The following is a 27,046-nucleotide window of genomic DNA, read 5'->3' on the forward strand; positions in this document are numbered from 1 at the left end:
CAGATTGAATGCAGAAACATATATTAACCTGGGTGCAGTGACACACACCATCTCCCAGCCATTTGGGAGGCTGAAGCAGGAAGATTGCAAGTTTGAGGACAGTGTGGACAATTTAGATTCTATCTCAAAATTTTAAAAAAGGGATTGGGGATTAGGGATGTAGCTGAGCGATAGAGTACCATCGGATTCAATCCCAAGTACCACTGAAGGAAAAATAAAAATCATTAAGATGTGTTCTATTGCTGGGTGTAGTGGTACATGCCTATAATCCCAGTGATTTAGAAGGCTGGGGCAAGAGAATTACAACTTTGAGGCCAGCATGAGCAACTTAGACTCTAAGAATAAAACGGCTCTGAGGATATAGTTTAGTGGTAGAATGCCTAGCATTCAGGAGGCCCTGGGTTCCATCCACAACAATACAAAAAAAGTAATGAATAGATAAGTGCTTATTTTTTACAATTTTTCAGTTTTTGTATGTAATATTACAAATATCAATGTATATATAAAACACATTTGGGGTTTTTAATAATCTTTAAGAGAGTAGAGGGGTTCAAAAAGTGTGAGAACCGTTGACATAGAAAATCTTTTTTTTTTCTTTTTAATATTTATTTTTTAGTTGTAGGTGGACATTATCTTTATTTCAGTTTTTCGTGGTGCTGAGGAGTGAACCCAGGGCCTCATGCTTGCTAGGCAAGCATTCTACCACTGAGTACAACCCCAACCCAGCATAGAAAATCTTTAAGCCCTTGTTCCCAGACTTTAGCTCTAGGCATTTTCTTAAGTGTTGTGTCCTACTGGGTCTATATTCTACAGGATGTGCAAGCAGGGCCTCCTCATCTAGTGGGGTAGGCCCATGGGCTGTTCTGGACCTCAGGTGCCAGCTGAGTTAATTTATCCTCCCAGGTCATGGCAAAGCCTCTCTCCACTTACGTTCCCTTTCATTGTCTGTAATTTGTGTGTGTGTGTGTGTGTGTGTGCACGCGCTGGGATTGAACCCAGGACCTTGTGCATGCTAAGCACTGCTCTACCACTAAGCTATCTATCCTCCCCTCTGTCACCTGGAGAGATCATTTTTATGCAACAAGTCATGAGCTACCAGGTGAGGATGCCTATGCAGGTTCGCTTAGTAGTACTGGTAAAACTGATTTCCTTTTTTAAAGTTAAGAAATGTACATAAACAGAAGCTGGGGTTCTTTATTCATGTGTCCTACTGGCTCTTTTTGTATCACCTAGGGGTGTGCTCACCCCTTTCTGGACAAAGGTTACCAGGTGACACATTTGTTGCCTCTGCGCATGGTTAGCTCACAGATTGGTCTAGAACTAGTCTTTCTTTAACTGCCTAAAGGGATTTTGTTTTGTTTTGATACCAGTCTCCACTGGGTTGCCCAGACTGGTCTCTGACTCCTGGGTTTAAGTGATCCTCCTGCTTCAACATTCTGAGTGCTGGGATTACTGGCACAGCCACCACCATGCCAGGCCTTTTATTATTATTTCTGTAATGTTTTTAAAGTTTTGGATTCAACACCAACCTATTTGTATATTTATTTATTAAGCCCTCATTGTATGCAAGATGCTTTGTGAGGTATGTTGAGTTATACATGTCTGTCAATGTGCAGTTCCTGCCCCCAGATCCCAGAGTCAACTGAAATTAGTGTCAGTAAAATGAAGAGGGCTGGGGCTGGGATTCAGTGGTAGAGCACTTGCCTGGTACACACAAGGCCTTGGGTTCTATCCCCAGCACTGTCCACCCCACGCCCCTTTTTTCCCCAACAAATACTCAAGAGATTTCCTACATTGCATATATTTTAGAAGTATTTTCATTGTGTAATCTGTCACTCTCCTGTTTTGGGGAGGGAGTCAGTGCTGATAACGCTGAATTTTTTTTTCCTAGTTTGTATAAGTAACTTAAATATAAAATGTTATAGTAATAGCATTACTTGCCTAAAGCCCCTGTCTTCAGTTATATAGTTTTATAAATTTTTGATTGCTTGATGTAACCAGTCAAGGTTTGTCTTGCTTTTTAACAGTGCCATATATGTGGGTGTTTATAAAACTGTTACCAGGTAGTCTGTGCTTACCAATTCTTAAAATCCATAAATATGTATTTTTTTCTAGGTTGCAATAAAAATAATTGACAAAACTCAGTTGAATCCAACAAGTCTACAAAAGGTAAGAAAAGTATTAAGGTTTTTAAAAATGATTTTTGGTGTTAATTGCCATCTAATTTGCTCCTTAAGTCTCAATTGTTGTTTATTATGTTAGTGCAATAAAACTTCTGTTCTTCAAATGAATACAGTTTAAGTGGAGTGTTTTATAAAAATGTTAGTGTTATCTTCATTTGAAAATAATGATTTTAAATGTGCTGAATAACAAACTGAAGGCTCAGATTTAAAAGAGAATATTCTAAATATTGATTAGAATTTAGAGTTTTTTAAAAATAGCATACAAATATATTTTCATCTATTATGCAGATTTTGTATACTTTTATAACTAATACTGAAATCTTTAAAGCCAGCAAATATCACCAGGCACCGGGCATGCACCAGTAGTCCCAGCTACTCAGGAGACTGAGACAGGAAGGTTGCTTGAGCCCAGGAGTTTGAGGCCAGCCTGAGCAACATAGGTAGAACCTGTTTCTTAGGGGACAAAAAAAAATTTAAGAAGTGATAATTTTGTCTTCTCAAGATGGATGTTTTAATGACATAATGCATATAAAAGAGCTTTGTAAACTGCAAACATTCTATTGTAAGGTATTTTGATAAGTGTAATGCCCACTATATATTACTAATGGATTCCTAGTGGTTACTTACATTCTGGTAATTTTAAAGCTGTGTTGCTCTTAGTGTGTAGAAGGTGGGGAAGGACATAGACTTGATCTTACACTAAAAATGGTACTGGCGCCTGGGCTGTGGCTCAGTGGGAGGACATTTGCCTGGCACATGTTCAATTCCCAGCACTGCAGAACATAGAAATAAAAACAAAAACAATGTTAAAACAAGTAGTTCTTTGTGGTCTGCAGCCCAGAGTGGGCATTAAGGTTTCTTAAGATAGCCCTGGGACAGATTCTGAAATTCTAATCCTTTGTGGGTTTTTCTAGGTTTTTTTTTTTTTTTTTTGTCTTTTAAGTTGTAAATGGACACAAACCTTTAATTTAAATCAAACCCAGTGCTGAAGATTAAACCTAGCGCCTCATGCATGCTAGGCAAGTGCTCTACTGTTGAGCTACAACCCAGCCCTAGTCCTTTGTTTTGGAGAGTAAATTTTACCTGTTTTCTCAAACTTTAATTTCTTCATATATTTAAGAATTTAATATTAATAAGTCATTTAAGGGTTACCAAAATGTAGTATTCAAAACTCAAATTACCAGGTTTAGTGGGGACTCAACTCAGTATTCTGTGGTGTTAGAAATCTTCCCCAACTCATGTGTGCCTGGAGAGAGACCTAGACCTCTATAGCAATTTTCCAAGAAGTTCTATCCTATGATTGTGTCAGGTTGGCTGTGGTCTTTCCTTCCTCATGCTTTGCTTGCTTGCTTTTTTCATTATTTTTGCTCCTAGTTTTTAATTGCAGTTATTCTTTAAACTTTTTTTTTTTTTTTTTTAATATTTATTTTTTAGTTTTCGGCGGACACAACATCTTTGTATGTGGTGCTGAGGATCGAACCCGGGCCACACGCATGCCAGGCGAGTGCCCTACCGCTTGAGCCACATCCCCAGCCCCTGCAGTTATTCTTTATTATTGCAAATTACTCTAGATCACACCATTATTATTTTTAGTATGTGGGAGGTTATCTTGTTAGCCCAATAGTGTGTTTATGCATATTTGTACAACATTAATTTTGGCTTATGATAATCTAGTAATTAAAACTTTTAAGATTAGTTTGTGGTATAGTTGAAGTGCAAACTATCCATAGAAGACTTATCCCAAAGCTTGATCTATTCAAGTCAAAAACTTGATAAGTAAAATATTTTCAGTTTATAAGGCATTATTTTAAATCATATGTGTACATTCTTCTCTTGTAAATTACTTACACGTTGACTTCAAATTCTTTTCCTTCCTTTTTTGGTCCTGGGGATTGAACTCGGGGGCATTTGACCACTGAGCCATATCCCAGCCCTCTTTTGTATTTTATTGAGAGACAGGATCTCACTGAGTTGCTTAAAACCTTTCTGTTGCTGAGGCTGGCTTTGAACTTACTATTCTCCTGACTCAGCCTCCTGAGCCACTGGGATTAAAGGCATGCACCCCTGCGCCTGGCTCAAATTCTTTTTCTTTCTTTTTTTTTTTTTTTAAAGAGAGAGTGAGAGAGGGAGGGGGAGAGAGAGAGAGAGAATTTTTAATATTTATTTTTTTTAGTTATCGGCGGACACAACATCTTTGTATGTGGTGCTGAGGATCGAACCCGGGCCGCACGCATGCCAGGCGAGCGCGCTACCGCTTGAGCCACATTCCCAGCCCCTCAAATTCTTTTTCATTAATTTCTTTTCCATAGGAAAATATTAATAGGGTAGTATACACAGGTGTTCTGACAGCTTATTTTCTTTGCTTGGCACCATTCACAATTGTATCTCACTCGCACCAGAAACAGTTCTCCCTCTAGATAGTGATTTAAAGCCCTGGAGCAGCCCTAGAAGATACATTGACTTTAAGGAACATTCTGCTAGCAACAGCATGCAGTTCATTTGCACTACTACTACTAGAGGATGTACACGGGTCGAGTCAGGCAATATTTGAACATACATGTTAAAATAGTATCAAGTTCACAATATTAGGCTGGTACATTGAACCATGTGCCTTTATTCAAAGCATATAAACCTGAGTTGAAGCATATTTGCAATTTGATGTTGTCCCACACTTGAGTCTTTTCATTTTTCCCATTTTCCCAGCTATTGAGTTAATAAACAGTAGATTCTTTATGTGATTTCTTTTTCCCCACTGTTTTTGTACTTTTCAACTTCTGACTACTATTATTGGGATACTATTCTGTTCATAAACATCTTTTCAGCCATTTTTTAAAGAACTCCGTAATGTTTATACCTGCAATGGTTTTGGAAACATCAGGAATAACAAAAACATTAGTCTAAGTTATTTTTAGCTTCAATTTAATTATACTAGGTATTCTTGCTGGGTATTACCTTATTAAATCCAAGTTTCATTAAAAAGCAAATCATGGGGGCTGGAGTTTTGGCGCTCAGCGGTAGAGCACTCTCCTAGCATATGTGAGGCCCTGGGTTCTATCCTCAGCACCACATAAAATAAATAAAATAAAGGTATTGCATCCAACTACAACTAAAAAATATTTATTTTTTTTTAAAAAGCAAATCATGGCTCATTTCAAGAAAATGTATATACTTATTCAAAAATGCTAAACTTTATTAAGACATGTCAGAACACTTAGGGTAACCCATCTGAAGTTCCTAATAATGTCTTTCAGTCTTGGGAGTAGACTGACTGTTAACACAAGAGTGATGCTTAGGAGCATGCAAAGCATCAGTACAAACCCAGGCTTCAGCCTGCCTAGCTGTGTGATAAGCCACTGACCTCCCTTTGTCTTCATAATAACGCCTTAGAGGGTTGTAGTGAGAAGCAAGTTAATATATTAAGCCCATAGTAGAGCTTAGAATAATACCTGACACATGATAAGGACTCTGAGTGTTTGACATTATCATGTGCTCAGCTAAATAATTGGTTTTCATTGCTTGGTTTCTGCAGAATGGAGAATGTTTTTTGTTTGTTTAAAAATTTCCCCCTCATAGAAAGTAAGTAAAGCTTAATCATTGAATGGTAGATTCTAGCTAGGTCTCTTTTGTAGGAATTAGCTGTACTAATAATAACAATTGTTAACATTTGCACATTTAGTCTGTGTACAGACTGAGCACTGTTATTTTACTTGTATTACTCATTTATAACTTCACGAGGTCAATTCTGTTCTTCAGTAAAGAGAGCCAGGGAGATGAAGTAACCTCTCTGAAATAGAACTCCACCTATGATAGGTGAAGTTGGCATTGAGTCAAGCAGGTTTGTTCAGTTGAGATGTTAGAGAACTGACAGTGAGTGACATGCTGGATCATTAGCATAGGAGCTCATTGCTGTCAGATAATGTGCCCCTCCCCTGTCCTTACTCTTACAAGCCCTGGATTTTTCATGTTAATTAGTCTGATAGACATCTTTCATCTCTACCTTTGTTAGGTAGATATCATTGCCATTTTCATTTTCCACTGGGGAAACAAGACAAAGGAGTCGATGTAGTCAAGTCCTCTAGCTAGTAAATGATAGAGCAAAAATAGAAATCTTGGACTGACTCCAAAATGTGGACTTTTCCCACTCCCTTATGTTGCCTTACCATAATTAATTAAATTTCTGTAATTCAGGATTTACAGAAAGTTTGATGGAAAATGACTTGAAGCTTCCTATTGAGTAGCTATAAAGAAGTTCATTAAGGGGCTGTGATTATACCTCAGTGGTAGAGTGCTTGCCTCAAATGTGTTTAATCCTCAACATGACATAAAAATAAATGAATAAAAGTATTGTAGGCCAGGTGTGGTAGTGCATGCCTGTAATCCCAGCAGCTCGGGAAGCAGAGGCAGGAGGATCGTGAGTTCAAAGCCAGCCTCAGCAACTTAGTGAGGCCCTAAACAACTCAGCGAGACCCTGTCTTTAAATAAAATATAAAAAGAGCTGGGGTTGTGACTTAGTGATTCAGCACCCTGGGTTCAATCCCCAGTACCAAAATAAATAAATTAATAAAGGTATTATTAAAAAAAGAAGAACAAAAACATGAATAAAAAGAACAAGAACATCAAATTTGGGGAATATTTCAAGTATTTAACAGGGGCTTGTCCCCTTCCCCTTCTAAACACTGCAAAAACCATGTTTTTATCCAAGTTTGTTTATTCACTCATTCATTTAGACAGTAAGCACCTGCTGTTGTGCCCTGTACTGTTCCGTGTGCTATGGATATAACATTGAACAAAATGAAGTACCTGCTTTCGTGAAATAGACATATCAACAGGGAGCAGCAGTAAGCACACATACAATGTCATGTTAGTGGTATGAAGAAGAATTTAGTAGGGTGCATTAACTATATAATTTTTTTCTGTAATCTAAATGTTTTCCGTATCTGGGGCCTTGCTGGCCCTTCCCAGGGAGAATTCCTAGAGATAACAAACTATTGCCCTGTGTGTGCTTTTCAGATGTAAACCAGCTGATTCAGAGCCTGTGCTTCAAAGCACCAGTCCTCTATCTGGCTAGTGCACTCCAAAAGGCAGTATTCCTTTGCCCTAATCACCCCAGGCCAGGCACCAGGTAACCAAAGACAGCTCCTGCACCCCAGAGCCTGCTTAGAGTTTTACTCTGCTTGCTTTTCCCACAGAAATTGTAATAAAGGCCTTCTAAGTGGGAGATGTGGCCCTGTCCAGAGACTTGCCTAGCATGCCTGAGGCCCTGGGTTCCATTCACAGCAAGACCCTTTCTTGTCCTTGCTTTTCCCTGGTACCTTATGCCTCCCAACTCACCTAGGTGCTTGTTTGCTCCTTACATGATATGGTGGGTCCCCACCCTCTGGAAACTATAAGAAACTGTCTTTTCAATGACAGTTTTGCCCTGATCTATCAGCCTCAGATGAAAAGTAGGGGCATCCTCTTAGAAACCCATTTAGGAAGCGCCCTTGTCCTCCCGAACCAAGTTGTGTGAGACTCCAATGAGTCAGATAAGTGCAGCTGGCTCAGGGTCAGCCCATGTGATGTACAGTAAGACTCTACTAGGTCCTGAGAGACCCAAAGAGTTTTCATCAGGTGAACAGGAGAGGAAAAAGACCCTGCAGACCTCACTGCAGGGCTTGGCACAGGAGTTTTGGTAAGGTGCAGTGAAGGATTGCACGTAGCCTGAAGAGCACCAACCACAGGACATAGAGGTCCTGATTCTGTCTTCTAGTACAGAAACTTAATTATCACTGCCCTATGATACAGCTGGTTTAAACAGTACAGGGGGTGCAGGGACTGAACCCCAGATTCTTTACCAGCCCCTTTTCTTTATTTTGAGACAGGTCTTCACTAAGTTGCTGAGGCTGGCCTCAAACTTGCTATCTGCCTGCCTTAACCTCTGAGTTGCTAGGATTACAGACGTGCACCACCATGCCTGGCCCAGCTTTTTTTAAAAACTGGAATCACCTGATTAATAGCAAGAAATCTGGGGGCTGGGGATGTGGCTCAAGCGGTAGCGCGCTCGCCTGGCCCGGGTTTGATCCTCAGCACCACGTACAAACAAAAATGTTGTGTCCACCGAAAAACTAAAAAATAAATATTAAAATTCTCTCTCTCTCTCTCTCAAAAAAAAAAAGAAATCTGTAATGTTAATAAAATAATTGATTTTAAAGAAATATTTCTATTGACGGCTGGTTTATCGGCCAGCCTTATGCACATCCAGGGATGGTCCTTCCCACAGCATTTTGTTCATTGTTCAGTAGCTTTGTTATTGGAGAGTTCCTCCCTTGCTTGAGACCAGTATCTGTCTTCTAGAAACTTCTGTAACACTGTTCTCTCTTTTGCCATTTGGAGGTATAGAAGCTAAATTTATTATCCCAACATGGCCAGACCATTGGGGTTGCTATTTTGGTTTTCTTGATTTTCCCTTCTCCCAGATAGATAAATAGCCTTAGCCTTTTGGCCAACAAAGGAGTTGCCCTCAACATAGGCCTAGTTTATTCCATATTTACACTTTTTTTTTTAATCTGAGTTTGGTGATTTTTTAATTTTTTTTTTGGGGGGGGAGGGATAACTAGGAATTGAACCTAGGGGCACTTAACCACTGAGCCACATCCCCAGCCCTTTTTATTTTTTGAGACAGGGACTTGCTAAGATGCTTAGGGCCTCACTCAGTTGCTGAGTCTGGCTTTAAACTTGAGATCCTCTTGCCTCAGCTTCCTGAGTCACTGGGATTATAGGCATGTGTCACTGTGCCCCGCCTGAGTTTGATGATTCTTGCTAAGATTAATTGGCGGAGACAGTGCTGGGGATGCCCTCACACATTAGGGCAAGCACCCTGATGAATCTTTTATATTAGCTGTCACTTACAGTTTGATTCTGTCTAAATTGAATTATTTAAATATAATTAAAATATTCAACAAGGCAGGAACAAAGACATGTCAGTGGAGATTCTATCCTTTCAAATTAAGGCTGCTGACCCAGTAATGAAATATGTTGTATGTTTGAGTATATTTGAGTAGGATTGAACCACTATTCTTTCTTTCTTTCGTTTTTTTAAATGAAGCTGGAGATTGAACCCAGGGCCTCATGCATGATAGGCAAGCACCGAACTATAACCCCCATACCTTTATAAATTTTATTTTGAGACAGGGTCTCCCTAAATTGCCCAGGCTGGCCTCAAACGTGAGATTCTTTTGCTTTGGCCTCCCAAGTAGTTGGTATTACAATCATGTGCCACCATGTCTGGCCTTAGCCACTATTCTTAAATCTAAACTTCTAGTGAGAAAGAAAGAAAAAATCCCTATGTTTTTAAGAATGTTACCAAATTTACTAAAGAAAAAAATGACAATTAAGCATGAGGATATGCAGGATACACAGTAGGGTGCCATATGTGGGTTTTTTTTTTTTTTTTTTTAAGCATTATTGACTATAGATCTCTTCCCATCAGGGTCTTCTGTGGGGAGAGCCTACTTATACTCACTTAATTCTTCTTTCTAAGGCTGATATTTTAGAGCCACTGTTGGTGTTTGGAGCTCTGTAGCTTTAGTGGCCTTTTTTGGCATTCTAGGGTTTGTTTTTTTTTAAAACTAGAGATTGAATCCAGGGGCACCTAACCACTGAGCCACATCTCCAGCCCTTTTTATTTAGAGACAGGGTCTCGCTAAGTTGCTTAGGGCCTCATTAAGTTGCTAAGGTTGGCTTTAAACTTATGATTCTTGTGCCCAACTCTAGGGGATCTTATTTGTGGTACAGTCAGGGAATTGTCTGATTTAAAGGCAGAGAGAACCAGTTCATGCTTTTTCTGGGGTCTGCAGTATAATTACTTGTACTTCTGCCTCCTCTGGGGTATTTAGGGCACTGTTGCTTCAGTTTTCTTAAACCAGTAGTTTTTAGCCCTTGCTGTGCATTGGAATCATTTGTGGAATTCAGTGGGAGGGGTGGGGGGAGAAGAAGTGTTTCCCTCACAGCTCTGGTACTTTCCTCCCTAGAGGTCCTGGCTGGGTAGTTGGGAGGGGTATGGTGATACCAGTGCACAGCCAGGTGAAAGTGGCCCCTGGACTGCCCACAGTCCCCAGATATGAACACCTCACTTCTTCCACTAGGCAGCCAAGGGACCTGAGCCTTACAGACTGCCTCCACTCCCTGCTAAATATTCCCTACCTCCCGGAACTCTCAGGAACACTGTGACACCTGGCTCCTAGATGCCTTTTCCCATCAGCTGAAGCTCAGGTCATTTGGGGAATCTCAGTCTTTCTTCTTACCTCCCTCTTTCCTTTTCTTAAGTTGACTTTTAGCAAGCCAACAATTCAGATTGTTGACTTAAGTAGTTAAAACAGTCCCTGCCTATTATTTTCAATCCAATGTCTGTTTTGAAGATGGGTCATTGCTGTGAATCTGACAAAGTAATACAAATAGGCGATGCTAAGATACACTCCTTAAATGTATATACTGAGTATAAAAATGTGTGGTTTATTACTTTTGGATTTCTCAAGAGGTATTAGAAATGGAAGAAAATCATCTTCAGTGTTGCCCCTTCTTTATAGGGAACTGTTAAATTGGTTGCCAGACTTATTTTCTTTTGGCAAGAAATAATATAGCTTGCTATTTTAAATAGTTTATGAAATTTAAATTATTAAAATTTGTTTTATAGATAGTATAAATTCTTTGTTATTTTAGAAAAGTCATCAAAGAACAAATTATTTTAAGTGAGTAAACAGCATAGCATGGACCCATTTGCAACATGCCCCCACCAAAAAAAAAAAAAATAGGCACAGAGTAAGACTTAAGACTTTGGTGAAAGGAAAGTGACCACAACACTCAGAGCAACCAAGAGATCTTTATTACAGCAGTGCAACAGAGGAGAAAAGAGAGAAAGAGAAGAGAGAGAGAGAGAAAGCAAGAGAGATAGCAAGAGAGAGAGGGGCCCGGCAGGAGGGAGTTTTAAAGCTCAAATCTAATGAGGTCTCTGGGTCTGCAAGCTGCCTTGTTGGCACAAGGTGGGTTACGTATTCGTAGGGGGTTGAGTGTTCAGCCTTGAGTGGGGGCTTGGGCGTTTGGGCTTGAAGCAAATAGTTGATAAAGAACCAGACAAAGGGTTTGAGAGGCCAGGTCATCCTGCAGCTCACTTTGTTTGGCATACCCTGCAGACATCTTACTCAGCCTGTCCTGCACCTAACATTTGGAACCAGGAGATTACAGCAGTGACATCAGCTAGAATCCCCATCCTGTATCTAGGGCTCGTTGTATGCAGATGCTGTTCCATGCCCTCTGCATGGTGTGTTCCTCCACTGCCAGGTAACAGGACCATGGAGTCCAGTCACCTAGATTCAGAGAGTGGTGGTAACAGGCTGGGACCAGCTACTATGGGTCCAGAGGTAAACTTCTTCATAACTATACATTTAACCTGCCGCTCTGAATGTCCTTTTCACAGTAATCCTGTGAAATAGTTATTTTATTAATCTGTTTTGAAGATGGGTAGGTTGAAGCTCTACAGTTTTGAAGCTTGTTCAGTACCCAATGAGTACATGACTGAGCAGAATCAGACCCTAATCCTAACTCCACATAGCTTCCTTTGCCATGATCATCTTCCCTATGGCAGAACTGTATTGACATGCAGCTCACATGTGATAGATGTCCCCTGAAATCTGTTTGTTTTGTTAGTACCAAATTTATTTTCATAATAAATTAATTCTCCTGGTGTTGCACTGATTGTAGGAAGCTTGACCCACGAGAATATCGGGTTTGAGGGATAGAATTGCATAGTTTGTCTTTGAACTATTTGATCATTAAAAAAAAAAAAACAACAAAAACAAAAACTTTACTGCTATTCTTTTTTGGTACTGGGGATTGAACCCAGGGGTGCTTTACCACTGGGCCACGCCCCTAGTCCTTTTATTTTGAGACAGGGTCTCACTAAGTTGTTTAAGACCTCACTAAATTGCTAGGCTGATATCTTCAACTTGGGATTCTCCTGCCACAGCCTCCTGAGTTGCTGGGATTACAGGCTTGTGCCACCAAGCCCAGGCACTGCTACTCTTAATGTTCAAAAAACATGCTTCATGGGCTGGGGATGTGGCTCAAGCAGTAGTGTGCTCGCCTGGCATGCGTACGGCCCGGGTTTGATCCTCAGCACCACATACAAAGATGTTGTGTCTGCCGAAAACTAAAAAATAAATATTAAAAAAAAATTTTTCTCCGTCTCTCTCTCTCTAAAAAAAGCTTCATTATATTAATCAGATAAATCTAAGCAACTTTTTAAAATTGAGTTTTTAGTTTTTATTAAGTACTGCACAAAAGAATGTTCCATGTTTAGGATGTAGATGTGTTCATTTACATATATACTGAATGAACCAACCACATACCACCTGACTCAAGAAACAGACCTTCAGCATTGTCTTAAATCAGTCTCATATTGAGCCTTCCCCAACCTGAGCCTCCTCTTCATTTCCTATCTGCCAGGTAACCACTAACAAGGATTTTGAGTTGCTGTTTTCTTTGCTTTTCTTCAGTTTTACCATGTGGTTCCCTCATCAATACAGTGAATATAGGAGAATTCTTTGGAATCTTCCTAGGCAAATACATTTCTAAGTGTACCTGTGGTGTATAAGTGGAATCATGCTACATGTATTCTCTTCCTGTTTACTTTTGCTTTTTCCTCTGCCCTCTTGCACTGTACTCTGTAATCTCCTTTCATTGCTATGTCTATGCTCAAGATTACATGTGGGGATAGGGCTGTAGAGCACTTGCCTAGCATGCATAAAGAACTAGGTTTCATCCTCAGCACCACATAAAAATAAACAAATAAAATAAAGGTATTGTGTCCATCTATAACTAAAAAGAAAAAAATTTAAAAATATAAAAGATTGCATGTGAATGAGCCATACGTGTTATTCACACTGTGGTTCAGGGGCCTTTGGATTGCTGACAGCTGTCTGTATCACAAACATGCTGCCAGCCATTCTTTATGTGCCTTGGCACAATTGTGCTAGAGTTTCTTAAGGACACTGACACTGGAGTTGAGTCTTAGCTTACAGAGTGTACACATCCTTATTCATTAAAGGACAGAATTATTTCTAGAATTGTTGTACTAATTTATAGTCCCACTAAAGGCATAGAAGAGAGGGTGTGAGTAATATTGCATCCTTGTCAGTTTGATTTTCTCTGATTTATGAATTCTTGCCACCATTCTGGTGTGTATAAAACTGATTCTTACTTTAATTCAGCATTACTGGTTAGAGTACATCTGTGTATGCCTTTGTTTCTTCTGTGAGTGCCTGCTCAAGTCTTTTGTTCAGACACAACATCTTTTGTTCTTTTGTGTGGTACTAGGGGGTTGAACCCAGGGGTGCTCTACCACTGAGCTGCACCCCCAGCCCATTCTACTTTCCTCCAACGAAGTTCTCAACTGAAACTTGAGATCCTCTTGTCTCAGCCTCCTGAGTATCTGTACCTTGCCCTTGGACAGCCAAGAGACTTAGGATATTTGTTGATAACCAGAGATTACAATGAAAGGAAGGGATGGGATATAGCTCAGTTGGTAGAGTGCTTGTCTTGCATGCACAAGACCCTGGGTTCAATCCCCAGCATCTCAAAGCAAAACACAAAACAAAACAAAACACCACCCCAAACGAAAGGGAAGCCTAGTGCAGTGGCGCATGTAGTCCCAGCAATTACAGATATGCGCTACTTTTCCCAACTGTTTTTTCAATTTCTAGTGGATTTTTTTTCCCCTTACTCCTTTTAGGTCATTTTATATTCTGGATACTGTTGTGTGTGGCAAATATCTACCACTTGATGGTTTATCTTCTCACTTTCTTGATGGTATTTTCAATGAAGCAAAGGTTCCTATTTTTTTTGTTTTGTTTGTTAACTTTTTTTAACCTTTTCTTTTGTGGCAGGGGTGGGGAGATAATTAAGAATTGAACTCAGGGGTGCTTAATCACTGAGCTACAACCACAGATCCTTTTATTTTAATTTTGAGACATGGACTCACCGAGTTGTTTAGAGCCTTGCTAAGTTGCTGAAGCTGGCCTTGAACTTGCAATTCTCTTGCCTCAGCCTCCTGAGTCACTGGAATTATAATTGTGCTCCATCATGCCAGGCTAACCATTTTAAAAATTTAATTTTTAAACTGATAAATAAAACAAAAATATTACATATTAATAGGATATTTTGATGCATGTCTGCATTTTGTAGTGTTTAGATAAGGCTAAACATATCTATCACCTCAGACATTTATCATTTCTTTATGGTGAAAACTTTCAAAAAGTTTCCATACAATTGATTTTCTCTTATGGTTTGTACTTTTTGTGTCTTCTTTAAGAAGTTCTTCCCAACCTGCATCATAAAGATCCTTGTCTGTTGTCTTCAAAGTTTTATGATCTTTAAATCACCTGACAGTCGTGTGTGTTAAGAGGTAGGGATCCAGTGGCATGGGTTTTCTTGTGTACTCATTGTGACCTGTCACTCCTTTCCTCTGCTCTGCAGTGTGGAGTTTCCATCTATCTGTACACACTCTCTCCCACAGCACCTACACACATTTGTTCATCAGAAGTGATTATTCTGGTTCACTTCACAATGACCATTTTTATATTTTATGTTCATATTTTAAAAATACATATAGGGGGCTGGGGATGTGGCTCAAGCGGTAGCGTGCTCGCCTGGCATGCGTGCAGCCCGGGTTCCATCCTCAGCACCACATACAAACAAAGATGTTGTGTCTGCGAAAAACTAAAAAAAAAAAAAAAAATGTATATATATATATATATATATATATATATAAATAATTCTCTCTCTCTCTCTCTCTCTCTCTCTCTCTCTCTCTCTCTCTCTTAAAAAAATACATATAGGTATAAATCTGAGCTACATTAGAAACACAGACGACTTTATGACTTACTCTTCAGGCCCTGAGTGACCTAGTAAGTCAGGGAAGAGATGAAGAGACAGCAGGTTCAGATACACTTACTATACTGAGCACTCTGAAGCCTCACAGTTGGAAATTAACATGGTGCAGTTCTGTGAATCTCTGGTTAGTTCCCTCCTGTCCTCTATTCATTTACTGCTCAAGTCCTGTGTATCATAAATTGCACCTTCTTCATAGAAATTCTCAGGTTTTAATTTTCATATCTGAATTTGTACTGCTTTCTGAAAGATTTCACTTGACTGCTTTCCAACCCTTTTTTTGAATTTCTTTCTGATACCATAATTCATCCCCAAGCCAGTGACCTTTCTTCAGTGCAATCATGTTCTTTTTTTGCGAATGGGGTGGTTGCTGTTATTTTTTCTTTCTCATTTCTAAATATTTAAAACACCAACTGTAATTTGTTTTTGTTTAAAGTAATCTTATTTCTTCTTCTGGTTTTCCTTTTTCTCTTCATTTTTTTATTTGTTTGTTTGCTTGTGTGTTTGGGGGGGGATACTATGGATTGAATCCAGGGACATTCTACCACTGAGCTATACCCCCAGCCCTTTTAATTTTTTATTTTGAGACCGGGTCTCACTAAGTTGCCCATGCTGAGCTTAAAATTGCAGTCCTCTTGCCCCAGCCTCCCACATTGCTGGGACTACATGCATGCACCATTGTACCAGGCTTCCCTTTTTTTAAATCTCTGGTTGTCCACAAGTATCCCAAGACTCTTGGCTGTCAAGAGCAAGGCACAGAAGCACAGAACTGAGTGTCGTGTACATAAGAACTGGATCATAGGTGACTAGGTAGAGATTAAGTCATTCCACTAGAAGATACTAGAATGTCCGTGTCTAGATATCTTTCACCTAAGCTGATTTTTCTCAGAAAAAAATAAGGGTAAAGAGACACTCCGATCTCTTTCAATACAATGTGAGAAGGGTTGGAGGAGTCCGAGAGGCAAGCAAAGAAAATGGGTAAAGAGGATATGTCACCACTCATGGGCTCCTGTTTTCAGGACAAGGTCCCCATGTCTAGATGCTCTGATTCAGCTTTCTAGGAAAAATAGGCTGCCAGCTTCCACCAGGGCAGAAGAGGGGATGGCACTTCAGTGGGCAGGCTGCAGGAGTTGAGGTGCAGAACAGGGTGTGTGCTTGGGCCACCTCCTCCTCCCTTTACTTCAGGGTATCTCCTCTTCCAAAGAAGAGGTTTGTTGTCATTGTGCTTCCTGCCATGATTTCTAGCACCTGAAGTGTCATTCAGCCTGCCACTCAGCAGCCCTCTGTTCTGTCCCATACCTGTATACCCAGAGATGGGAACCTAAATACATGGCATGGTAATTAGACCAATGTTGTATCTGTAATTCCCTCATGTTCTTTTATATTCCATTTTATTTTCATATTGTTGGTTAAAACTGTCTTTTTCCAAAGATAGCACCTGTGCATATCAAGTCCTGGCTGTGGGGACATTTCTTTACTCCTCTGACACAATAGGCTTAGGGTGCTTGATACTCTCTTCACCAGGATCCTGTACCTATCTTCAAAGGTATGTGAAAATGTGTTGAGGACGCAGATTAATCAGTGAGGGAAGATGTTATCTATTTCTGTGCTTTTGATTTTTTTTTTTTTTTTTTTTTTTACAACTAGTGTCTCTTTAAGTGTAAAAAAATAAGATAACAGAACTTAAAAATATGTTGTACGGTCCCTTATAGGAACTCTTCTTAAAGTGCATGTTTTCCTTTTAATATATTATTCCTGTTCACGTTTAATGATCTATCAGGTTCACAGATTGTGAAATAGCTGGCATCTTTTTATCTTACTTGTATGTAAATTATCAACTTCTAAAAAGCTTCTGTGCCAGAGACCACATGTTGCTCTCGATCTTCTCTGTCAGCAGCATATATTTGTAAGTTGTTTAATTATTCTGGTTGTCAATTTCCAGGACAACAGCCTTAGAGTGTGGATCTTTGAGTTCTAGACAAAGATCTAGATGCTCTGATTCAGTCTCTAGACAGATGCTTAGCCTTTCTTGTCTGTCTTCTCTGTGAAATAGGGATGATTATATCCCCCTTCAACTTGTAGAATTTAGGTGAGATCATAGATGCGAAGTATCTAACTACTTCACACGCTGGAGGGACTGGGTGACTGTTAGCTTCTGCCCCTGACTGTCCTTGTGTAATTTGGCATAGAGTTTATTAACTCATTTGCTGCTTGCCAGTTTCTACCTAGTACATAATTCTGATAGAGAAATATGTGAAGTTAGTGTGGTAATGTCCTGACTCTACCCTGCTAGGAACTCTGGTCCCTTCCTGATGTGTTTTACAGCATGAATCCTTGGCTCCTGCTTTAACGTAGAGGTTCTCAAACTTTTATGTGTTGTCTAACAACTCAGACTCAGCTGTCTCAAGAGGTTTTGGTTGGACGTCAGCCCAGCTGCCATCATCTGAAGGCTTGCTTGGAGCCGGCAGATGTTTGCGAGAGAGGGTGCTTTCACATGGCTGTTGCTGGGACTTGAGTTCACCACTGATTGTGGGCATGTGGACTTAACTGCTTTGCCATATGGGCCTATCCACAGTAGTGCTTGAATGTTCTCATGATGCTCAAGCAATCTGAGAGCAAGAAGGGAGTACTGTCTGGGACCTTATTGGCCTTCAAAGGGCCCCCTTCTTTGCTTCTGCCACATTCTGTTGGTTAGAAGCAAGTAACTAAGGTTAGCACCCCCCCACCCCCGCCATCTTCCCCCTACTGGGGATTGAATCAAGGGCCTGTGCATGCTAGCAAGCACTCTACCATTGAGCTACATCTCCAGCCCTTTTTCTTTTCTTTTGATACAGGGTCTTGCCAAATTGCCCAGGCTGGCTTTGAACTTGTGATCCTTCTACCTCAGCCTCTAGATTAGAGGAGATTATAGGCATGCACTGCCATCCCCGGTAGCTCTACCTTTTAAGGGGAGGAATTGTGGACATTTTGAAATGACTACGTATGAAGTGCTTGTTGAAAAGTATTATTCTACCTAGTGTGGTGACTACTTGGGAGGCTGAGGCAGGAGCATCACAAATTCAAGGCCTGCCTGTGCAATTTAGTGAGATCCTGTCTCAAAATGAAACAAAAAAGGGGCAGAGTATGTTGTTCAGTGGTAAAGCACTTGCATGCACGAAGCCCTGGGTTTAGTCCCTAGGACACACCACACACACACCCACACATACACACACACAGAGTAAGATTCTCATACTCCATTTCACATGGAATGGTAAGTAGGACCAGGAATCTGTACTTTGCCCCAAACACCCTGTTGACTGGTGTGGGTAGCCGGGAGTTCCCACGTGGAAACACTGCTCTGACCAGAATGGGATCGCTTGGTCTTCCTTAAATGCCTGAACTGGTCACATCTCTCCATCTTCACTTACACAGCACACATGAACCCCTTATTCGGAGGTAGACATCCTTTTTAAGTCTGCATAAATCCTTAGACAGAAGTAAGACCCTCCTTCCTTGAATTTCTATAATATTTCATCTTTCCCCTGGTCTTGACTTTGATTCACTTTGTTTCAATCATACTGCACTACTAATAGGAATTAAAAAATAATTGCCTTCATTTGACCTGCTGTCCTGCCAGCAAGCAGAGTAGCAACAGCTCTGTAGCAAGCATCCATTCTTCTAACAGGATTGAAGCCCTGTGGCCATTAGAATGCCACGGAGGCAGGCTCACACCACACTTCTTGGTATTTAGTGCTTTCTTGCAGGCTTTTATCAAACAGATTGTGTTCTTTTATGTGCCAGGCTTGGTTTCAGGCTCCTGTGGATGAAAAGGTATAATAAACAGGTGTACAAAAATGCATAATCACAACCTAAAAAGACATTCTAAGGAAAAAGTGAATAGATGATTCTGCTATAAAACAAAGGAGACTTACCCAGAGAGCTTCTGAGAATCTGCCCAAGACTTGAATAGTGAAAAGAAGAGACTTTAACTTAGCATGTTCTAGCAACTAAAGAAAGTTAGGGTGCCTGGTGTGGATGCTGGAAGGACATAATGAAGGATAATAATGAAGGACAGAAGCTGCAAAGTATAGGGCTGTCAGGCCATGGACAGGGCTTAGTTCTGAATGCAGCATCCCATGCTGTCCCCATATGGTATCCAAATTGGAGGTCTCACCTGGGTTCACTGGTATGGCTTTGTTCAGCTGGCAGGGGCTGGACTCAGGACATTGGGTCCTTCTTTGTATGTACTACCTTTCATCATCAAAGAGGCTAGACCTGCTTCTTCACATCATCGTAAGAGAGCAGTTCCTAATGCCCATGCATTTTATCCACCCTCTGCTTGCTTCAAATCTGCTAATGTTGCATTGGCCACAGCAAGTAATAGAGCCAAGTCTTAAGCCAGCATGAAAGGGGGTACTCCACAACTGCATATCCCTGGAGGCGCCTGGCTCACAAGAGTTTCTAATACTGCACTCTACAGCAGCCTCCATGCTGCATTACTCATCATCTCCAATGAGGATTTCCCATGTTGGTTTTGTTCAGAATATTGTTATATAACTTTTGGAATTGTTAATCTCATATGCTGACTTTGTAGTTCCTGAGACTGTATCAGTTTGATACACAGAAGTGAAATTCCTGAATAGATGCTGAATCAAACTAAGTTTAATCACAGGCCAGCCTCAGCAACTTAGCAATTAAACTTTAACCTGTGATTTAGCCTGGGATTAAACTTAAGTCTGAGCTGTTTTCAAGATCACAAAAAGAATTTAAGAGTGTGGTACTCTCCCCTTTGGAATCACTGCTTGTTGTCCATAAATGAAAGCATTTGGAAATAATGTTTGGTAATAGGTTACAAACCTACTTCAGAGTTACTCCAGACTTTCATGTTAGTCTTAGGTATGAGACAATAAATATTAGCTACAAATCAGCATCTAAGAGAAAATTTAAATTTCTGTTGCAACAGTGAAGTATGTTTAATAACATGGGGGGTTGTCTTTCTTTTTCTTTTTTTTTTTTTTTTAGCTCTTCAGAGAAGTAAGAATAATGAAGATTTTAAATCATCCAAACATAGGTACTTTCTGCTTTCTTAAATATTTTTGGGTCTAAATGCATTCTTGAAAAGTATGTCATAAAACTAAACAGGTATTCCCAAAGTGATAGGACATGATAGGACACTCCTTCCCAATCCCCAGCCCAGGTACACTTTTAATAAATTATGTATACAAGTTGATCATTTGTATTAGCCTTTCAAAATTACTGAAGACAGGTTAAAAGCTCAGGCATTAAATAAGCATCTGAATTTAAAGTTTTAATGTAGTGGAAACATCCATAGTCAAGACTATAATTTTCTAATTTTTTAATGTATTAGAAAATATAATTGTATTTCATTAGTAGAATGGAATTATAGAAGGAATAATATTTTCAAAGATATAATATTTTTTTGCTGTGATTGTGTTACTACAAAATACTTGTATGCTGAATCATATTTAAAAGATGGGATACTTGCTGGGGATATACCTCAGCTGGTAGAGTGCTTGCCTCGCATTATAAGGCCCTGGGTTCAATTCCCAGCACAACCAAAAAAAAAAAAAAGATGGGTACTAGAAGCCAGGGACTGTAATACATGCCTATAATCCCAGCAACTCATGAGGCTGAGGACCACAAGTTTAAGGCTAGCTTCAGCAATTTAATGAATTCCTGACTCAAATTTTTTTAAAAATGGGAATGTAGCTCAGTGGTTGAGTGCTGCTGGGTCAAATTCCCAATACTGCCAAAAAGTGGGGTGGTGCAGGGGGGATAGTTGTTATCTAATGACATTTTTATAGGAATTTTATTTAAAAAGAGATTTATTTTATGTGTCCTCTGTGTACACAACATTGCCAGGTGTTTAAAAATGAAGTAATATGGTTTTGCTGCCCTTGTAGTAATTGTTGGAACAAGATTAAATATGCAAATTATCTAACACTGACATGTATCCCAATGAAAATTTTGTTGTCATATATATCATAATAGGGCTTTTTAAATAATATTATTCCATTTTATATATAGTAGTAGCAACTACAGTCTAAGTGAGAGGGCTGGTGTGTAGTGTTGAGGACAGGCTGTACACAGCTAGGCATAAGGACAGAAGGACAACGTGGAACCATAGAGTCCTTACTCAGAGCTGGACTCGACTGTGGACTTGAAAAAGGGAGTATACCCTGTGTCGTCCAGTCAGCTACCATCACTTAAGGGCATTGTTGTTTTGTATATACAAAGAACAAAAAATGCTACCAAGCCATCATCCTTATGTCAGGGGATAGTAATTAAAATGTGAAACAAATGCACAGCTCAGAAATCAATGAAGTATATACTTGAAGAGAAGAAAGATCGAAAGAGAAGAAAGATCGAAAGAGAAGAAAGATCGAAAGGAATGTAACAACAGGAAGAAAGCTGCCTTTTTTCCCTTTTCATTTCAACCCTTTGAGGTTATCCAGCCAGTTCTGAGCTTCACATTTCAATTTTTCACCAAAAAAACAAAACTATTACCTAGAACTAACTTTAACATATTAATTTATCCTTTAATTAGTTAAAATTGTATCCTGGTTATAGAATTTCCTACTTATTAAATGATAAGTATCTTTGGTATTAAAATTTTTTTAAATTTTTATTGTATTACAATAATTTTTCCAGGGCTGGGGATGTAGCTCAGTGGTAGAATGCTTGCCCGGCATGTGTGAGGCCCTTGGTTTGATGCCCAGCACCCAAAATAGAAAAATCCTTCTCCATAAGAGCCAAAATTTGCATTAGAATATTAAAGGGATTTCATTTTTTTGTTGGTTTATCAACACATATACCTTAACTTTCCCAAATGTTTTTTTCTTAAAATCTGAACATATTCCAGTCTAAGAAATGGTCTGATGGTTTTGTTCTTCAGTTCATCTGACATTTATTGATTATGCCATTGTGAACTTTGACCTAGTACTCTACTGAGGCATCAGAAAAATCACCTGCTCTATAACAGATGAGCATACCTCTCCTCTTTTGGATTAATTTAATTTTAAAGACGGTATAACAAAGCAGATATGTAAAATGATGACTTGATAGCTTTAGAGGTATATTTTAATCTGTGACAATGAACAATATTATACTATCCCCTTGAAAATCAATCTTTTTTTATTCATTTTTTTAGTAGTAGTTGCACTCAATACCTTTATTTATATGTGGTGCTGAGGATTGAACCCAGGGCCTCACACATGATAGGCGAGCGTTCTGCCACTGAGCCACAACCCCAGCCCTGAAAATCATTCTTATAAAAAAAGTTGTTTTCAGTTAATTGCCTCATAATCCCTTCTACCTTTTTGTATTACTGGCCTCAGCATAGTGATGAAGAAACCCCTGTTCTTTGAGAGTTAAGTTCCCTAAGCAGCAAGTCTCAGTTAGAATCACCTCTATAAGGCTGTGGTGACAAGTGAGCAGACTCACACTTGCAGTGCAGAGTAGATCTGGGCCACCCTTGCCAGCTGAGAGAAGTAGGTATGAAAGGTAGGCTTCTGAGAGTGCAGCTGGCCCACACAGACATAGGAACAGGGACAGGGATAGAAGAAATAGAGCACATACACTTGGCAGCACCCTGACAGCATCAGATCACCCAGAAGTGGTCTTTATTTTTATAGAATTCTTTATTTTTATAAAAACTTTTAGTGTGGTAAAAATTCCTGAGAACATTATTTTAGAGGCCAGCTGTTAAAATCTTTAACAGGGAAAAATTGCTTCTCATAGTTGGAGTTTGTATGTGCATGGTTTATGCTTAAAGACTTTTGTTTCTGTTTCTGTTTTTGTTTTTATTTTTCTCTTGCATCCCTTCCTCAGTGAAGTTGTTTGAAGTCATTGAAACTGAAAAAACACTCTACTTAATCATGGAGTATGCAAGTGGAGGTAAGCACATCTGTGTGAATCAGGGTTGCTTTTCTTCTCTTTCAAAAGAATGCACAGCACACTGCCCATAGGCAGGTAATTGTTAAGGTTTTATTTAACATCCAGAGTTATAATACTCTAGGATAGGGTCAGAAAGCTGACCCTTAGCAGTTTTGTGGATTGCAGTAAGTGTTTCACTATTAGCAATAATGATATCCAAGTTCTTGGGTTTTTGCATTGTTTTAAAATATACAACACATAACATCTTACCATTTTCGACTGTATGATCCAGTGCCATTCGGCATATTCTCATTACTGTTCATCCCTCATGAATATCCATCTCCAGAAATTTTCCATTTTCCTAAACTAAAGCCATATCCCTTCCCACTAAACCCTAACAGCTCATTTCCCTCTTCCTCAGTCCCTGGAAGCCAGCCTTCTACTTCCTGATTCTGTGAGTTTGACACTGTAGGTAGCAGTATGATAGGATCGTGCAGTGTTTGTCCTTTGTGCCTGGCTTGCTTCACTTAGCATAATGTCCTCAAGGTTATCTGCACCATGGCATGTGTCAGAGTTTCCTTCCTCCTTAAGGTCAAGTAATGTTCTTCTGTGTGTGTGTGTGTGTGTGTGTGTGTGTGTGTGTGTGTGCGCGCGCGCGCTCGTCATACCTCTTTTCATAGGTGTTTTGAATTTTTTAATATATGAACACATTAGTGTGTTGGGAAAAAATGTGTATTACATGTTAGATCCTTTTCTTTATCAGATTTTCAAATCATTGATGTCCATCTTTGCAAAGGCTAGAAATGATGGTTACAGTACAAATGACAGATTTTCTTTAAAATGAAGATTAAGGGCAAGTAGTTATTTGCCTACAAGGTTGTAAAAACTAGATATTGTATCTATCAGCAGTGCATGAATACAGCTGCTGTCTTTTATAAGGACTCTGGTTTCAGGGTTGAGGTTGATAGGGCTGCTCTGCCCATGTAGTGCAGAAGCTTTCCCATTCATCTTTTTTTGTGTTCCCTACTTCTAGCACTGTGCTGAGCACATAGCAGATACTAAAAAATAAGAATTAGGCTGCATTTGTGAAATTATAAACTCCTGGAGATAAATCCAGTTGTACTCTATAGGATCATAGTTTTATTTTATTGTTTGTTCTTTGATCAAGGTTGCAAAATCTGGGGATGGAAGGTTGAATCACAGCCTCATTGTACCAAGTTAACCATTAAGTTAAAAGATTCTAAACCTGTTTTGGGAAAGAAAGAATTATTGTAAGTGTACCTCTGGCACCACTCTTTCATACTCTTAATTGAATTGTATTTTTTATTTTAAATTTGCAGTTTGGGAAATTAGTTGGGATTTTTCAAATTTGAGGAGCGGGAGGGAGGAAGAGCTGAACTCTGTATGGAGTTCCAGCACTTGCTCATCCCACAGGCAAACTATACAGAATAACCCTTATAACCTCCTTGTTTTTTTGTTTTTTTTTAAAGATAGAGAGAGAGGGGAGAGAGAGATATTTTTTTTAATATTTATTTTTTTTTTTAGTTTTCAGCGGACACAACATCTTTGTTTGTATGTGGTGCTGAGGATTGAACCCGGGCCGCACGCATGCCAGGCGAGCGTGCTACCTCTTGAGCCACATCCCCAGCCCTATAACCTCCTTGTTTGTGTGGTCTTGTTCAAGGTGCTTATTCTCTCTGGCCTCTTTGACTTTCACAGCAGTTCCATGATGTGACCAAGTTGTAAGCCACGGCTTTTACCAATGAGCAATGGAAACTGGGTAGGCTCTAGAGTCACACCCCCACACCTGGAGCAAACATGTCATGACAGCATATAGTCTCTCCAGTTTGTTGGTCATGGCTTTCTGTTACCACCTATTTTAGGTGCCTAGGCCACAGATTGCTCTATAATCAAGATAAACATGTCTTGAGAAGCATCCATGTTTAGTAGAAAGAGGATGGACTTTGGAAAAGAATTGTGAGTCGAGCCAGTGACCCTCATTGGCTCTGTGACCAGAGGAGTAATCCTTCTGGGAGCTTCACAGTGGACATGCTGACAGCCCTCAGCATTTATAACAGCACTTCATTGACGGAGTTCTTGTAACCACCTTAGCAAACACTGTCAATCTCTAGGACATACCACAAACACTTCATTAAATTGATTGCCTTTGAGCTGGGGTGTAGCTCAGTGATAGAGTGCTTGGCTTGTTCGAGGTGCCCCCCCACACACACACACAAAAAAATATATTATTTTTTTTTATTTAAAAAAATAAATTGGCTGCCCTTTCCCCTCCAGCTTGGTGCCTTTTGATTTGGTGGACTCGTAAAGTTTTAGAACTGCAAAGAATCTTAGAAATCATCCAAGGCAAAAGAAAAGAAATAAATAATTCAGAGTAGCTATCGAAATTTTTATAGTCTAGTCTCCAAAAGGTTGTGCTGTGCCAAGGGTTCATAGCTTCTTGGTTGCAGGATGTGAACTAGAGCTAAGGGCGTTCTGAATTGCTCTATCCAGTGTTTTACCAATTGTGTGTTCCCTGGCCTGGGCAGGAGTGCCACTCTGCTTTTTTTCTCTAGTAAACAGCCTTTAGATGTTTTCAGTTCAGCTGCTTAATCTGAGTGTTAATACATTTTTAATAAGGATAAAAAAGATCTTGGTTGCATTCCTGGCTTATAAGTTGGATTCCTTACTTATAACTTAGTAATTGTAAATGTGCTTTGTGATTCTAGAAATCTCATAAGAGGTTTATGTTCCATTCATTTGGAATTTATAAAAACAATATGATTTTTTAAAGTTATATTGACATATTTGGACTTTGTCATTGTTTCTCTATGACAGCAAATGAGCTGTTTTTTTTTAAGTCAGACTGCCTTCTGTATATATAATAATAACCCATCTTCACATCTTTAGTTTTTTTTTTTACTTGCTAACCACTTGTTTGATGATGTATGCTTCTCTATAAATAGAAAGATCATTTACTTAGAAAATGCTGACACTTTACTGAATTGACATTTAGCTCACAATTCATCATAATTAAATTCACTGTGAATGTAAATTAACATGGAAAGTCTTTTAAAAGACCATGCAGTCGAGTGATAAATGGAAATATTTTTACTCATCCATTATTTAAAATGTATTTATTCAGAGTTAGGGTCAATAGTTTTAAAGCCAAAGATACTCATGTATAATTTAGAATGACTTTAAGTCTCGGAATGTTTTAGTTGAATGTTGTCACTAAGCTGATGTAGGTCCATGTTTCTTTCACTTATTAGGTAGACATGGTTCCCAAAAGCATCTTCCTTTAAATTTTTTAAATAAGGATTGTTTCTGTGGATTGCAGGGGTGGTGTTTCCTCATTCTAAATTGATGAGCACTTAGCACTAATACTGTGTTCTCTGAGGTGCCTCCTCTTCCCCAAGGAGTTAACACTATGTGGAAATGCACTTGGATGTTGGATAGTGAGCTCTGCCAGCGTCATCTACATTATGTCCTGAGCCCCATTGCTCATCCACTGCACATCCCACTCTGGGCCGTTACTGTCATGCCTGGCTTGATTTTTGCACAGGTCTTCCAGTTGGTTCCCTGTCCTTCCTCTTGGCTTACTCCTTCCCCTTGTTATATCCATTGATCTTTTTAAGAGGTCAGTCATTTTCTTATCTCTGCTTCTCGTCTCATCTGCAGTAAAGCCAGAGTTTTTTCCAAAGCCTCTTGGGTCCTCCACATTTGCCCTCTCCCCGTTGCTTATGCCTCAATAGCCACATGGCTGCCTTGCTTCTTTCTCCTGCTTACCATAGACTCTTCCTCTCAGAGAACTACATTCATTGTTCACTCTCTAAGGTCCCCAGCAGGGTGCAAGGAAGCTCACATTCTTCCTGTTTATTCCCACCTTTTCTACATCACACTTTCAGTTCCTCTCATGTACTAGGTGCATGCTTGCTCACTGTCTCCCTACTAAAAGGCAAACTCCATGGGGCAAGGGGCTTTGCCAAAGTCACTGTTGCATTTTTCCAGAACCTGGGACAGTGCCTGGCAGTTACTAGGCACTCAATAAATGTTTGTTGAATGAATTA

The 27,046-nt window shown here is 39.5% G+C and overlaps 1 protein-coding gene across 24 annotated transcripts in view; it reads left to right on the forward strand.

The window, feature by feature from the left end:
• The window catches only part of Mark3 (microtubule affinity regulating kinase 3), a 102,760-nt gene that overhangs the window by 34,960 nt on the left and 40,754 nt on the right, over positions 1–27,046 (forward strand). For 11 of the 24 annotated variants that reach the window (XM_058582226.1, XM_058582228.1, XM_058582223.1 and 8 more), the window contains 4 exons: positions 2,116–2,169; positions 3,618–3,683; positions 20,106–20,154; positions 22,935–23,000. In XM_058582226.1, the coding sequence (XP_058438209.1) occupies positions 2,116–2,169; positions 3,618–3,683; positions 20,106–20,154; positions 22,935–23,000 (235 nt within the window). The remainder of the gene's footprint in view (positions 1–2,115; positions 2,170–3,617; positions 3,684–20,105; positions 20,155–22,934; positions 23,001–27,046) is intronic. The other 13 variants (XM_046453187.2, XM_058582229.1, XM_046453177.2 and 10 more) reach the window with 4 other exon arrangements.

The sequence above is a fragment of the Marmota monax genome, unplaced genomic scaffold, assembly GCF_021218885.2.
Source record: "Marmota monax isolate L192 unplaced genomic scaffold, Marmota_monax_Labrador192_F-V1.1 WCK01_AAM20220418_F8-fsc00190, whole genome shotgun sequence".
Taxonomy (NCBI): Eukaryota; Metazoa; Chordata; class Mammalia; order Rodentia; family Sciuridae; genus Marmota; species Marmota monax.